Raw genomic sequence first — 13,434 nt, forward strand, 5'->3', positions numbered from 1 at the left:
TCCCAAATTTAAAACTAAAATTTAATAGTAAAACATTTATTACTATTTTTTTTTTCAAAGTTCTAAGAATTTTGTCACTGAGATCATGTAATTAGATGCCACAAATTGATGCAGTTAAGATCCATTCTAAGGTATGTTAAGCAACAAATTAGGCATCTCTAACAAACTTCATAAAGTAAGGTTCCCTCAGAGTTGTCAAAACTCCAATTTCTAACAAAAATGCAACAGTACGTTCTGCCGGGTAAATCTCCCAAATATTCTGTGGAAATCACGACTAACTCCCTAGGAGTACGGGTGACCCAACTCAACATTGCCTAAACCCATGCATTCAAATAGTACATTGCAACTTGAAATCAAACATTAGGCATCATAATGGAGGAATCATTTCTATTCGCAGTTCCAAGTCTATATCCCCTCCAACTAGATCTTAATCTGTTTTTGAATCTTGCAGTGCCAGATCTTTCAACAGATTTGGCTGCAACCACCAAGCCAAATCCCAATCTGGAAAGTTGGGTTTTTTTTTTTTTCCCCAGTGGGGGTTGAATAAAAAAGATTCAAACCTAAAATACAATATATAAAAAAAATTTCAAGATTTTTCTACCCAAGTTTGTAGGTCCATGCATTTAAGCTGTGAAATTAACGTCTAACAAGGGAAAAGAGTAAAAAAAATAAAAAAGATGTTTTCGTTTACATGCACTAGTAGCAGACAGTTGTTTTCTGCAATTCCTGGAGATGCATGTGGTAGTCAAAAAAATCAGATCTTCCCACTCAATAGAGAGTAACTATAATATATTATTGAAAATCCAGTAAAGAATTTGTGCGACAGGGTCACTGAAATATGAATTGAGAATTTACAGTGAATATGAAATCAAAGGGCTAAAAAAGAAATGGGAAGCACGCATAATGCCCCCTCCTCTCCCACCCCCCAAAAAAAAGATTATTTAAACCGACAAGAAATGGACCTTGACATCGCCATGAGCTTTCCTTCAACAGAACAGACCTGCAATACACCACATGCCTTGTGATATAATAATATTATACCAGTTAACCGGTCAGTTGCAGGGACTCATGACAAGTCAAATGATCCTTGGCCCTCACTGATGGCATAAAGTAGTTTCTTATACATAATGTCCTGCCAAAGGAGAGAAGATAATAAATAATAAATGTCAGTAGGAGAAATACACTAGACTCGAAATATTTATCTTTCATTTTATTTTTATTGAACATATACCTTGGTTGAATAGGGAGGAAGCTTGAGATAATTAGCACAAGTCATGACACTGGGCAAGTCATCATCGGCCAATTCTGAGACCCCAGTTCCATTTGATGCTGTGTTGGCGGTGGTTGAAGAATGCTGAGGCAGATATGCAGATAAGAGATACCCCATTATTAGGAAAACATATCGTACAAACTAAAGTTCTCAAGTAGATGAATTCCTATCACATATATATATAATAATAAAATACCTTCCTCACTATCGTCAGCTTTGGATTCAGCACAGCCAGGCCACCAGGTGGAAGCCTGGGTGCCCCAGTTACAAACTGGCAGAAGGAGCGCTGCTGGTCTGGCGTGAATTCTCCCATGATTTCAAGCAACTAAAGGCGAATGATAAACAAGAAAGTAAGTGGACAAGATGAGACTTCCATTTGAAGGGGAAAAAAAATTCTCTAGAGTTTGGGTTCGATCCATACGTTAACAATCGCAGGGCTCTTGGCAGTGTATCCATGATCGAACTTTATATGATCAACCAGCATATCGGCCTGGATAAGTTAAAGGTTTACTTTAAAACATATGGCATATAAAGGCTCTAATCATAAATAATAAGAAGGAAAGTGCACAAAATAAACTTAGTACTGAAGTAGATTACCTCCCACAGTTCTCTACGGCCACAGAGTAAGTAGTCCAGTTCATTTGGAGAAAAGATTTGCAGCGACGAAATGTCAAATACCTAATTGTTACAGACAGAAAGAAATTCTGATCATGTATAAAAAGCCAAAACAAGCAAATACATACACAAGAAAGGAGTTTTCAAAGATTGTATTGAAGTACTAACTTTAGATTGATCAGAGAGTTGCTAATACATCTGCGCATTGCCCAGGCAATCAGACTTTAATTTTATTTGATATTATCACAATATTTCAAATTTAAAATAGCAAAGTATATTATTCTCTCTTAAATTAATAAAAATGACTGTAACAACAAAACTAGTAAGAACGGCTGTAACTACAGTTAATGCCAGCCCTTCTGCATACTTGTTCTAAAACACAATCATGGACGTGCCAACTTAGCTAGGTCGGTAAGGCATGTGAAGAGTTGATCCCACAACCTAGGTTCAAAACTCATTGAACCCTACCCACCTTCACACTGACTACTAACCCTTGCTTGCCAAGCAAAAAAAGAAGTGTGGTAATACTAGGAAAGCAATACAAATTGAGTATACTTGAGGAAATTTTAGGAATAGCTCCAGTGGAAGATAAAACAAAGGACACCATTAGGGATGGTTTGGGCATGTGCAAAGAGATCAACAACAACATGAGTAGGAGTTCATTGATGCAAGTCGATGACTCTAGAAGGGCAAGATGAAGATTGCAAATAATATGATGGGGGTAGCAAGAACAGAAATGAAGGAGCATGCCATGACTGAAGATATGGTTTATGATAGAGCCAAATAGAAAAATAGGATTCAAACCCAATAACTGTGATAAGGTGTAGATGATGGGGACATTGTATTACCATGCAGTTTTTATATTCCTGTCAGATTCTTTGACACTTTTCAAAATCATGACCTGTTGTTTCGTTGTCGGTATTAGTTGTAAGTTTCTTGCTTCCTATCAAGTATCATCATAGTTCACAAGTAGAACAACACATGATAAGACTGCCAAGTTTGAACCATAAAAGATGGGACGTGCCCGGGGAGTAGTTTTACCAGTTCAATTACATATAAAATGTACATGATATCATCGGAGAAACAGAATCTTCTAAATATCTGTGATGTTCTAAAAGCATTATATTGTGTTGGGGAGAGCTGCTTACCTGGCTGAATCCTGCTTTGAATGCTTCCACTTGCCGTATAATTCCAGTCTTTACAGTTGCATCTACTACCAAAGATATGTATTCCTCCAAGTTCTTGATATTCACCTATCCAACACAACATTGGATATCAGGAAAACACCAAGTATAAATTGCACTAAAACAAAAAAGATGGCATTTTAAAGTTAAGACAGTACATTTTCCTCCCTTGGTTTTAAAATGTAATCTGGATAGCCAGGAAGCGTGAAATCCAGGCAGAGATCTTCAATAAGGGTACCACGGAAACGTAAATCAGCAATTGCCTTGCGATCATGACTTCCCATTGCTTCCAGATACTTTTTCCGGCAAACAAGGACTTGCAATTCTTGCAAAATCTTCCCAAACTCGGCATCAAATGAAAGAATATCATGCAAATCTAGCTCCTGTCATAAATTAGGAAGTTACACATTCACCCAAATGAACCTCCAGTGGAGATGGGAATGTAAATAAAAAAATGAAACACAAGAAAGAAAGACTATAATTCGGCTTACTTGACCAAGCACAAGCTTATAAAATGCTGTTGATAATGGCAAGTCCAAAAGCCGTCCATCCTGAAGAGCTTTTGCCATCACTCGTCCAACCAGCCGGAAATACTCAATTACCTTAGAAAATTGGCTACCATCAGAGGTATCTGCATTCGGAGGATATGGGCGAGGAAACAATCCAAGAGGAGCTTGTACGAGAACTCCACCACCAATTCCAGCATCTCGTTCAAGTTTCTTTGCATCAGCAACTTCATCACCTTTTTTAATTTTATGCTCATCATCCCTATCGATTTCCATTGCAGGTTTCTCCGAAGACGACCTCCACATCCCCAGTGAAACCTTCTGCAAGTCATGACTTAAAAGGGTATAAAACTCCAGAGTGGGACCCAATCCTGTGCCAACCTCACCAAAATATTCTACTTCCAGAACAGCTTTCTGACTGGAGTACATCTCCATAACTTTTGCTGCGGAATCCAATATGCGGTTTCTGGAGACACGGACCTTCTGGCGTTGTAATCTTCCAACACGAACCTCTCTTTCGTTTGTTGAACCATGACCGTCGGCACCCTGTTGTTGCTGAAGACGATGTAATGCACGAGACAATCCAAAGGCAGTTGAATAGAAGTATTGCCTCCTCGTCTCAAAAGGAAACAAGAATGGACATGCTTTTGTCAACTGGTAGCACCACGAAGGAAGACTGCCACTGCACAGAGCTAGGGCATCCTGAATTTGCCGAGCTAATTTTGGAGTGAGCTTGCTATTGATGAATTCCTCAGAAGGAACCTTGGCACCAAAAGTACTTAGGCCATCTAGACTGGAAATCTTCCCCTCCGAGAAATCATCAGATACTGCCTGCATTCTTAAACGAGTCGCTAGCTGATTCAAACCCTCTAAAACACGCAACAACGCCAATATATTATAAGTAGGGTTTGATTTTTCCAGATCACATGGAAGCTCCCCTTGCAAGATACTATCTAGGAGTGAGGTTTGGTGCAATGGGGAGTCTGAGCTAGAGTTGGAAGTAGAGACAGCCTTCGCAGATTTTGATGTGGTAGAGGATGAACCTCTTGATGATGCCCTGTCGACTTGGCTGTCTGCCTTCTGATAAGTGATGGTATAAATATCATTCCAGAGCCTGTTTCCATCACTGGCTAGAAAATCAGAGCCAGTATTTCTCTCATCGTCATCATCCTCATCCAGCACAAGCTGGCGTTGGACGGCTTGGTATATAGTTAAGTGCCTGTTAAGCTGCTTGCCACCTGCAGTAAAAATTAACTTGGGAGAATCACCTGAACTTCCACCAAGAGGAAGTCCACGACGATCTCTCCCTCCCCTGAAACCTCTAGCACTTGCGGATGGAAGCCCTGCCATGGCAGCTGCAGCAAATGACATTCCACCCCTTGAGCCAAATGAGGATCCACTCCTGAACTCAGACGACTCCATAGCTCTAGCAGTAGAAGCCCTGTTACTAGAACCAGGAGGATTCGTCTGGCTTTCACTTGTTGCAGGGGCAGCTGTGCCATCCTCGGCCAAATCTCCCAGTTTCACATCATGTACCTTCTCCGGTATGCAACCAGGGACAGGATCATCTCTTAGCACCTACAAAGCGCGACAAGCACAAAACACATCAGGCCCGATATTTATGGAAACAGACAACAAAATAATGACCGTAAAAATTATTAATAACTTCAACTTGGAATAAAAGCTTGTCGCACACTCTTAACATCAGTAAATATATGGTCATCTATCAGGCGTTGAGGCAGGGCTGACACCAATAAACAAAGCTTAGTTCATGATGAATACAGATAAAGTTTCCAGAATTTTTCAGAGGCTTTTGAGATGATTTTCCCCTCACGGTTGGTAAAGACCAGATTGAAACCCCTTTTATCATCTGTAGAGATGTGCATTAAGCAAAGAGGAAAAATATGCCAAGGAGGTTGAGGAGACCTACCGCAAGAAAAACAGAAAGCAAACACAAGGAAAGGAAAGAAAACACAAACTATTGACTACAAGTTTTCCTTACAAACTAGATCTACTAGTCCGCTGGGGGTTGGTGGCGCTTGATCCTAACCAAATGAATCTTTCATCCCAAAAATCAATGATATGATTCCAACTTTCAAGGTTCTATACTTAATGCCAGAGATCCGTGTATTCAGGTGATGCAAATTTGTGTCATCACCCTAAGTGGGAAGGCTGTAAGCCTCCATCATCATACCATTCCTCCTAGATCATTGATTTGGAACATAAAAGCAGAAGTTTGGAAAGAGAAATGGCTTTTCTAATCTGTTCCTTCACAAGACAACAAAATATTTTGAGGTGTACAATCAATTCATCAGGGTGACAGGTGTCCAGGGAGATTTGTGGACCAAATTGGCATTTGGCAAGATCAACTAGGAGAGGTGTTCATCAACACTATTTCTTGAAGATTTCAATAGTTAGTGTTAAGGCATGCACATGTGACATATATGATATAGTTTAGGGAAATCAACACAACTATTTAAACTTAGTTATATTTCTTAGAATTTATAGGATAAGAGGTATTTTTTTATATTTTTAGTTGTTGATACTATTAACATTCCTTTCAATCATAAATATATACGTATATAGTCCTTTTAATTATTTTGAGCAAGCAAATTGAGGAGGGAATACAATTGAATCAACAGAAGAAATGGCTTTAGGTAAAACTGAATGGAGGAACATGATTTGTGCAGCTGACCCAAATTTTTGGAATAAGACTTTGATGATGATATGTTAAAGAGGGAGTTGAACAATGCGAACCCATTTTCTAATTTATCTTTGTTCTTCTCTTTTATGTCCGCCTGCAAAGCCCCAGCCTTGACATTCATAAGATTCCTTTTTATGGATCATGTTAAAAAAAAAACTCTCTCCTCAAAGTAGTTTGCTCCAAACATACAGGAACAGAAAAGCTTTCCAAGCAACTGGAGATTAGCCATTCAATGTCACTATTAGGTTTCCATATTCGATATCGTGGACAGTCTAGAGAGGGAATGTGCGTGCAAAGCACAAAAAATGCAGTTCCTCGGATATCTTATCAACCCAAAAAAGGAATAATAGAAGAAATTAATAGTTAAACAATGTACCTCTTCGTGATCATCATCTTCCTCCTCTGAGAGATCATCCTCTTCAATCACCAATGCACCGTCGATCTCAACTGGAGACATATCCAACTCCTCATCCTACATAATGTATACCCACAATTTTTGTAAGACGTACAACAAAACATCGCTTCATGTTATCGAAATTGTAAGGAAAATGAAAGAAAAGAGAGAAAAAGGAAAGAGAATGTTAATAGAAAGCAAGATAGTGACTAGGAAATATAAAACAAAGGACATGGGAAATCTATAGACAAAAGAAAGTCTTCAAGACAACCATGCTTGTTCTAGCGACACTAGAGGGTAAAGAGGGAAAGACGAAACTGTTTTTGGAACAAATAAAACAGCTTTCCCTTTTTGTTGATGAGCACAAATAGAACAGCCTTCATGAAGTATAAGAGAAGATCTACTGCATTTTCTTTACTACCAAAATAATAGAAACTCAATAGACCTTCACTTATAATTAGTGAAATCTGTTTTATTTTTACCCAAAAAAAAATGGGTCCATGTTTCCCTCTTTTGTCTTGCTAGAAAGTTATGGTATCTTGACGAGAATGTATTTTATCAATAAATCCCCTATGTCCTTTATTTTTACATTTCATGCCATCCTCATATTATGGAGATATCCAGGATATTATAAGTTATAGTAGCATACCTCGGAACTGGTGTCCCTGTGTACAGGTTTCGTTTGTGCATCTTTATCTGAAGCTGCCTTTCTACGTGCAGCATTTCTTGTTTCAGGTCCCCTTGCCTCATTTGGAGGAGATTTCAGAATAGCTTTGCCTTTTCCTTTAGATGAACTTACATTTCCCTCTTGTGGAGGATCCTTTCTAGCTTCACCTCCTATAGCCACAGATGTTCTAGATCTAGTCGAATGGCGACGAGCAGAAGAAGCCGGAGGAATGGAAGTAGAGGGTGACGAAGCACCAGCTCCAGTAGGAGTTGTCCCAGACTCAGAGTTCACAGCAGAAGACGAAGGCTTCTGCACAGATTCACTTCGCTGAACCCTCGGCCAAAGAAATTCTTCAACAGCTGCTAAACTTGCCAATGGATCAATAAGTACAATATTCGAAGAATAATCACGGAGAGATTTGTCTCCTTGAGCTCTACAGAGACGCAGCTTAAATGGCTGAGATAATGCACTTAGTCCAGAGGAGAGGCGTGTGTTACCACTAGCAGACCTAGCTGAGTGACTCAGCACAACTGGAAAACGCTCCAAGGAAGATAAAGCATTTTGAAGCTTTTGAACTAAGACAGTCATAGGAGCTCCACTCCCACTATTAACACCAGCAGGAAGCGCAACTGCAATAAATGACTTGAATCTTTTAACCGCTTGTTGCTGAAGCTTCGGTAAGTTAGTTTCTGATGTTCTCTCCTTGGAAAAGGTTCCACAAGACAAATAGTTTAGCAAAGCAGCAACAACTCCACTACCGATGAACTCAAATGTCGATACACCATCTCCCTTGCCAAGTTCTGCTAGCATCTCAGCTATGACTCCAATCAAATGCTCCTCGGTATCAGCAGAAAGATCAGCCAAGCAACGTCCAGAAGCTTTGGACTTGCCCTTTCCTTTAGTCTTTTGATCTTCAAAACTGGCATCCAACTTCTTACAAAGATTCTTCAAATGTAAAAGATCATCCGTGACTCCAACTTCGGCTGCCCCAGGGACGGCAGGGAAATACTTATCCTTAAAGGATTTGGCACAAGCGCTGACTGCCATGCGTAAACTAGAATTGGCAGTAGGAATTTCTACAGAAGCTGGGGGTGATCCAATATTTCCAGAAACGGGACTTTTTGATTCTTCTAAAGAACCTCCATCTGTATTTGAACCACCACGTCGTCTATAGCGCCGAGAACGCGATGATGTTCCAGATACAGGATCATTATCCTTATCCGTGGAAGACAATTGTGCAATAGTGTTATATCTTGAATCAGTTACTATAAGTGTGTCCACAGCATGAACTACCCCTTCCCTAACAAACATCTTGGAGAAGGTCCCAGGAAGCTTTTCCATGAGAATATCAGCAATCTGAAGAGCTGGAACCAAAACTTGCGGATCTTTCCATGCTAAAACACCAGCTAAGAAACTGAGAACAAACCATAAGCACTTAGAAATTAAACTTTTTAAGCATATGGACCAAATATGGCACCAAAAAAAGGTCCAAGCAAGATGAAAATGAATTCGTACCTCGATATGTTTGTTACACTTATTAAAGATTGAATCATATCTGCACTGCTGAAATACATTAATTTTCCTATAACTGATAGACATTTATGGCGAACTGAGCCATTCACACTGGACCCGTAGATCTGCTTCATATGAAAAAATATATATACTAATAATTAATAAATAAAAAGAAGGTTGTCATGATTCATCAATTGGAGGGAAGTGGTAAGTAGAAACCAAATAAGGGCATCAGAAACACTGACCTGAATTAGAACAGGAAGAAGGTCCATTCCGAATTGTTGCAGAAGCTCAGGCTGATCATTCAATAATTTTTCACGATCTGAAACCTCAGATACAGTTCCATTAGCATCTTCTTGTTTTCCAGAACTGCTGCCAGAGGACTTCTTTCCAATGGATCCCTTCCCAAGAAAGTTAGAGCTGGTAGGGAGAGAGATGGTTCCTTGTGGCAGAGGGGGCAGAAGCTCATCCGCAAGGCTCATAATCTCAAAAATCTATGTGATGTGTGAAACCCATAACAATTCAGTATTTGATGAGTTCACAACATTAATTCACAACTTCGACTTATACTCATAAACAAAATGCACGTTGTGAATTTAGAAGATTAACAAAAAAGGAAGATATCAATAGAATAACATCGGAAAAATAGATATTTTAAACTCTTAATCAGAGGCATACATACCTCGCAACATATTCATACAGAACCACACTTGTTTTCTCACTATCAAATCTTAACTCATCCCCCTTTTGATTTATATATACCCACCATTTGATGAGAAGCTACATGTGAGGAAACAAATGCTAATAGGAACTTTTACAACCAATTTAGAATTTACTACAATACCAAAGAGTGAATAGTACAAATAAAAATGTGCTAATCTAACACTGTAAAATTGCTGGTAGTGAATCACATGAAAAAAATTGATTTGGTGGTCATCTATGTAATCTCTTTGGTTTCCAAATAAAGAAAGCAAAACCATGCATGTAGAATATGCACACTCTAAAGGCATAAGCGCAGATGGGTTCCACCAATAGTTTTACAAGCAAAAGGGTTGTATTCTTATGTTAAATGGCATTTTTGGTCCAAAACTATATATGTACTAGTTTCCTCATGGAAAACTTAGAAATTGAATTTTTTATTTTTTATTTTAATGAATATCAAATATAGAGAAGGCATCACTTGAAAAATAACACTCATCGGAAAAAGAAAGGGGAAAAAAGAGGCAAGCATAAAGAGATAATACAGCAGCATTCCTAAATCCTAAACACTGAAATGAAGCTCAAAGGAGGAACAGCTCCAAAAAGGAAGGCAAGTAGCAATTTCAGCACGCACACATGACACACACACACACATAGACAAACATGCACACAAACATAAACAAACATGCACACCAACCTGTGCATGTTTGTTTGTTTCTCTGGCCCTTTTTTTAGGCTAGGTGAAATGCATTCTTGATAGTCAAGATTTATATATTGGATAGCCGAGATATCATTATTTTTTCTAGATATAACTAGAAGCCAGCTATTTTAGGTAGCAAATATGAGAAACGGCATAAGTAGTGGTACCTGATCTTGGGGTCTGGTTAAAGCAGGTGAAACAGAAATGCTTGCAACAAGGCCAGAACCCGAGAGAATATCTTTGAGAATGCCACTGATTCCAAGGAGAAGAAGAGTTTTTGCTGCCAGATGTGAGCCACTCGCACATGTTGAAAGAAGTCGAATTAAACCCTGTATAACTTAAACGTCACAACAGATGTAAAAAATAAATAAAAATTTAATCCAAATAATGCATCTGTGCATCTACCGTGTACGTAGGTGTGCTGAGGGATGCCTGACCACCTCCAGAATTACTAATGGAAATCAACGAGGTAGCTTGTGCAACCAGACCATGATTGCACAATTCATCTAATTTCGTGGGAGATGATGCGAACGCTTCAGAAATTCGAGTCAAGCAAACAGAAGCATGTTCTAACACCTGCAAGTATAATAAATCTCATTAGACAAAGAAGAAAAAGAAGATTGGTTTTTCGAGGTTGGAACTATAGAAACTGGTGATGGTGACCTTGCCTTTGAATCATGATATTGAAGGAGATTTGTAAGAAGAGGCACAGCCTCCATAACAAAGTCAGAAGCATCCGAAGGAAGTTTCTTACACATATTTGCGGCAGTGGACAATGCTACTCGCTGAAAGACGACATTAAATAAAATCCCAATGGATGAGGATCCAAGAGGCAACATAGTAATCAACTGAACACTTAGAAGTCTTTTGCTGAGTTACCTGGACTCCTGTGGAGAAGAAATCAAGGTACGATAGCACCGCCATAAGTGCACCTGCTCGCAAGCAGGCTGTTGGGTGTTCTTGGGATATCTTCTTAAGAGCTTGCAACGACTGCAAATGTTGTAATAAAAATACCATAATTAAAAGAATAAAAAATTCCGTAAGAGCAGAGGTCTTGAATTTGTAATTCTCAACAATTAAAGCATAAAAATGGGATTTTGCATTTCAGTAACACAAAATGTCAAAAACCCGGTTTCTCTGTTGTGGAAGAGAACTTCGGAACCTCCCAGAGAACATTGATTTTTGACTTGTTTTCCCTTTATTATCCTCTGGGTTTATTAATTGGTAATCTTCCATTTCTCAATAACATTGTAAATTTTCAGGCTTGGTGTCCTCCAGGTCGTTTTGTGGTCTAGTTGATTGTTGGTTAGCTATTGGTGCCGGATTCTCGACTTTCAAGAGGAGTATAACCACTTTTGCACTTTTTTGGGGGATTTGGATTGAGAGAAACCTCGGGATCTTTGAAGGAGGAGAGAATTCTTTACAAGAAATCATTTTCTCTATCTTGGGTGCATAGCATTTCCATGTATTTGGACCTTGGCTTTTGTGTTCTTTTCTTTCTTTTACTTACTTGTACTCTCTTGGTATGATTGTCTCAGTCATGCTTCTCTCTTCAATAAAGATTCTTGACTTATCAAACAAAATTACACTAAATTTTCAAAAATAAACAAATGCTTGATAATTTGGTTAGAGTTACAAATTGCAAATTCACTTTGAAATAAAATTATGCAAAAAGAAAATCACACCTGTTCAGCCAAGTCCATGTACTCTATCGTAAGAAGCCGTGCACAGAAGCACGAAACCGCACCATAATGCACGACAGCAGCGCAGGACGATGGGAGCACATCGCAAAGGTGAGTGAGCGCCCTCGCGGCAAGCAACATTATATCAGCATTGCTCCCGTGATTAAGCAACCCCACAAGCACGGGCACAAACGAATCGACAGAAAATGTACTAAGTGATTCCTCTGTTCCAATCGAAAGCATCTCACATAATTGTGTTAAAGATTCAACCTGACGACCTTCTTCTCCATCTGCCCGTAACCCAGACAACATCTTCTTAAGCCGGCCGCTCTGATGAGAAGACGACATCCCCCCAACAGCAGAAGAGGGCAGTAAATCATCGAGTCCAGCCCCGAGTTTCCGAAGGAGACCTTGAAGTGCACTACTAGCAGATGTCAGATTCTGGTGTAAAATTCCAACGGCGCCTTCGCTATCATTATCATCATCAACACCACCATCGATGCTCAGACCTAAACTCCTCTCTATATCCCTTTCCCTATCCCTATCTTGTGCCCTAACCCTAGTTTCAGGTTCTTTCTCTTTCCCTTTATCTGATTCTTTCTCTCTTTCTGAACCCTGATTCTTTCCTCGACGACCTCCAGACTCACGGCGTGCAGCCGACGCAGACGATTCGGTGGTAGAATCCATGGGATTGGGAGCAGAAGCTGATACTGATGAGTCCTGAGAGCGTAGATTCTGGCGCGAACGAGTGGAGATCGTTGAAACTATGGGAACAGAAGCTGATGATGCAGACAATCGAGCTCTCTTGCTTGAACGAGTCGTTGGTTGAGATGTAGGGGCTGCTGAGGAGGCCTCCGCCCGCTTTCGACCCCGCGTTTCCATACAAATTCCACGCAGAACGAGAGAGATAGAGCCGCTAGCCTTCAGCGGCACATCAAGATTTCCCCGATCCACCAAATTCTAGCATCTTTGATTTAACAATTTCAATTTTATTTAACAAAATCCTAACTTTTTAATCGAATCGGACTGTTCAACCACCAATCTTCAAAGAATCCTTCAAGAACGAAAAGGAAAAAAAATTTATCGAACCCCTTGGAATTAGAGAATTTGAGATCTCGACTTCGATCTTGTTGATGAAGATCGATGAGCTTAGAAGGACAGAACAGACGAGAGAATTTTCAGAAGGCTTTTCGAGTTATATCGAAACCCTAGAAATGTATAAAGAGACAGAGATTCTTTCTATTTAGTCTTTAAGCTTTCATGGCGGTGAAGGGTTCCTCCCCCCTTGTTTTTATCGGGCATGGGCTATTTGCCTTGTTGCATGGTTTTTAACTCGGACGAGTTCGACCGCCCGAGACGACAGATTTTCGTAAAACTCAAATCATAGTGAGAAAACGTATATTTCGGGCTGAGTTGTTTATATGGACTCTTCTAACAAGTTTATCTTCCACTATTATTTTTTTTTATTGATTTTGATTTTGACATACCCCTCTACATTTTG

The 13,434-nt window shown here is 39.5% G+C and overlaps 1 protein-coding gene across 1 annotated transcript; it reads right to left on the reverse strand.

The window, feature by feature from the left end:
- Positions 1-772: 772 nt before the first annotated feature.
- LOC147408719 (E3 ubiquitin-protein ligase UPL3-like) lies at positions 773-13,220 on the reverse strand. The gene is made up of 17 exons (XM_086421122.1): positions 11,937-13,220; positions 11,131-11,241; positions 10,920-11,036; positions 10,657-10,827; positions 10,419-10,580; positions 9,098-9,346; positions 8,856-8,977; positions 7,323-8,754; positions 6,656-6,751; positions 3,561-5,153; positions 3,228-3,452; positions 3,034-3,138; positions 1,868-1,948; positions 1,692-1,760; positions 1,467-1,595; positions 1,232-1,354; positions 773-1,132 (listed from the first exon to the last, which is right to left on the reverse strand). The coding sequence occupies exons 1-17, from the start codon at positions 12,813-12,815 to the stop codon at positions 1,067-1,069; spliced, it is 5,730 nt and encodes a 1,909-aa protein (XP_086277248.1). The 5' UTR covers positions 12,816-13,220; the 3' UTR covers positions 773-1,066.
- Between the last annotated feature and the right edge of the window lie 214 nt (positions 13,221-13,434).

Source organism: Akebia trifoliata, chromosome 2 (genome assembly GCF_017979445.1).
Source record: "Akebia trifoliata isolate Shusen 1 chromosome 2, ASM1797944v1, whole genome shotgun sequence".
NCBI classification, from domain to species: domain Eukaryota; kingdom Viridiplantae; phylum Streptophyta; class Magnoliopsida; order Ranunculales; family Lardizabalaceae; genus Akebia; species Akebia trifoliata.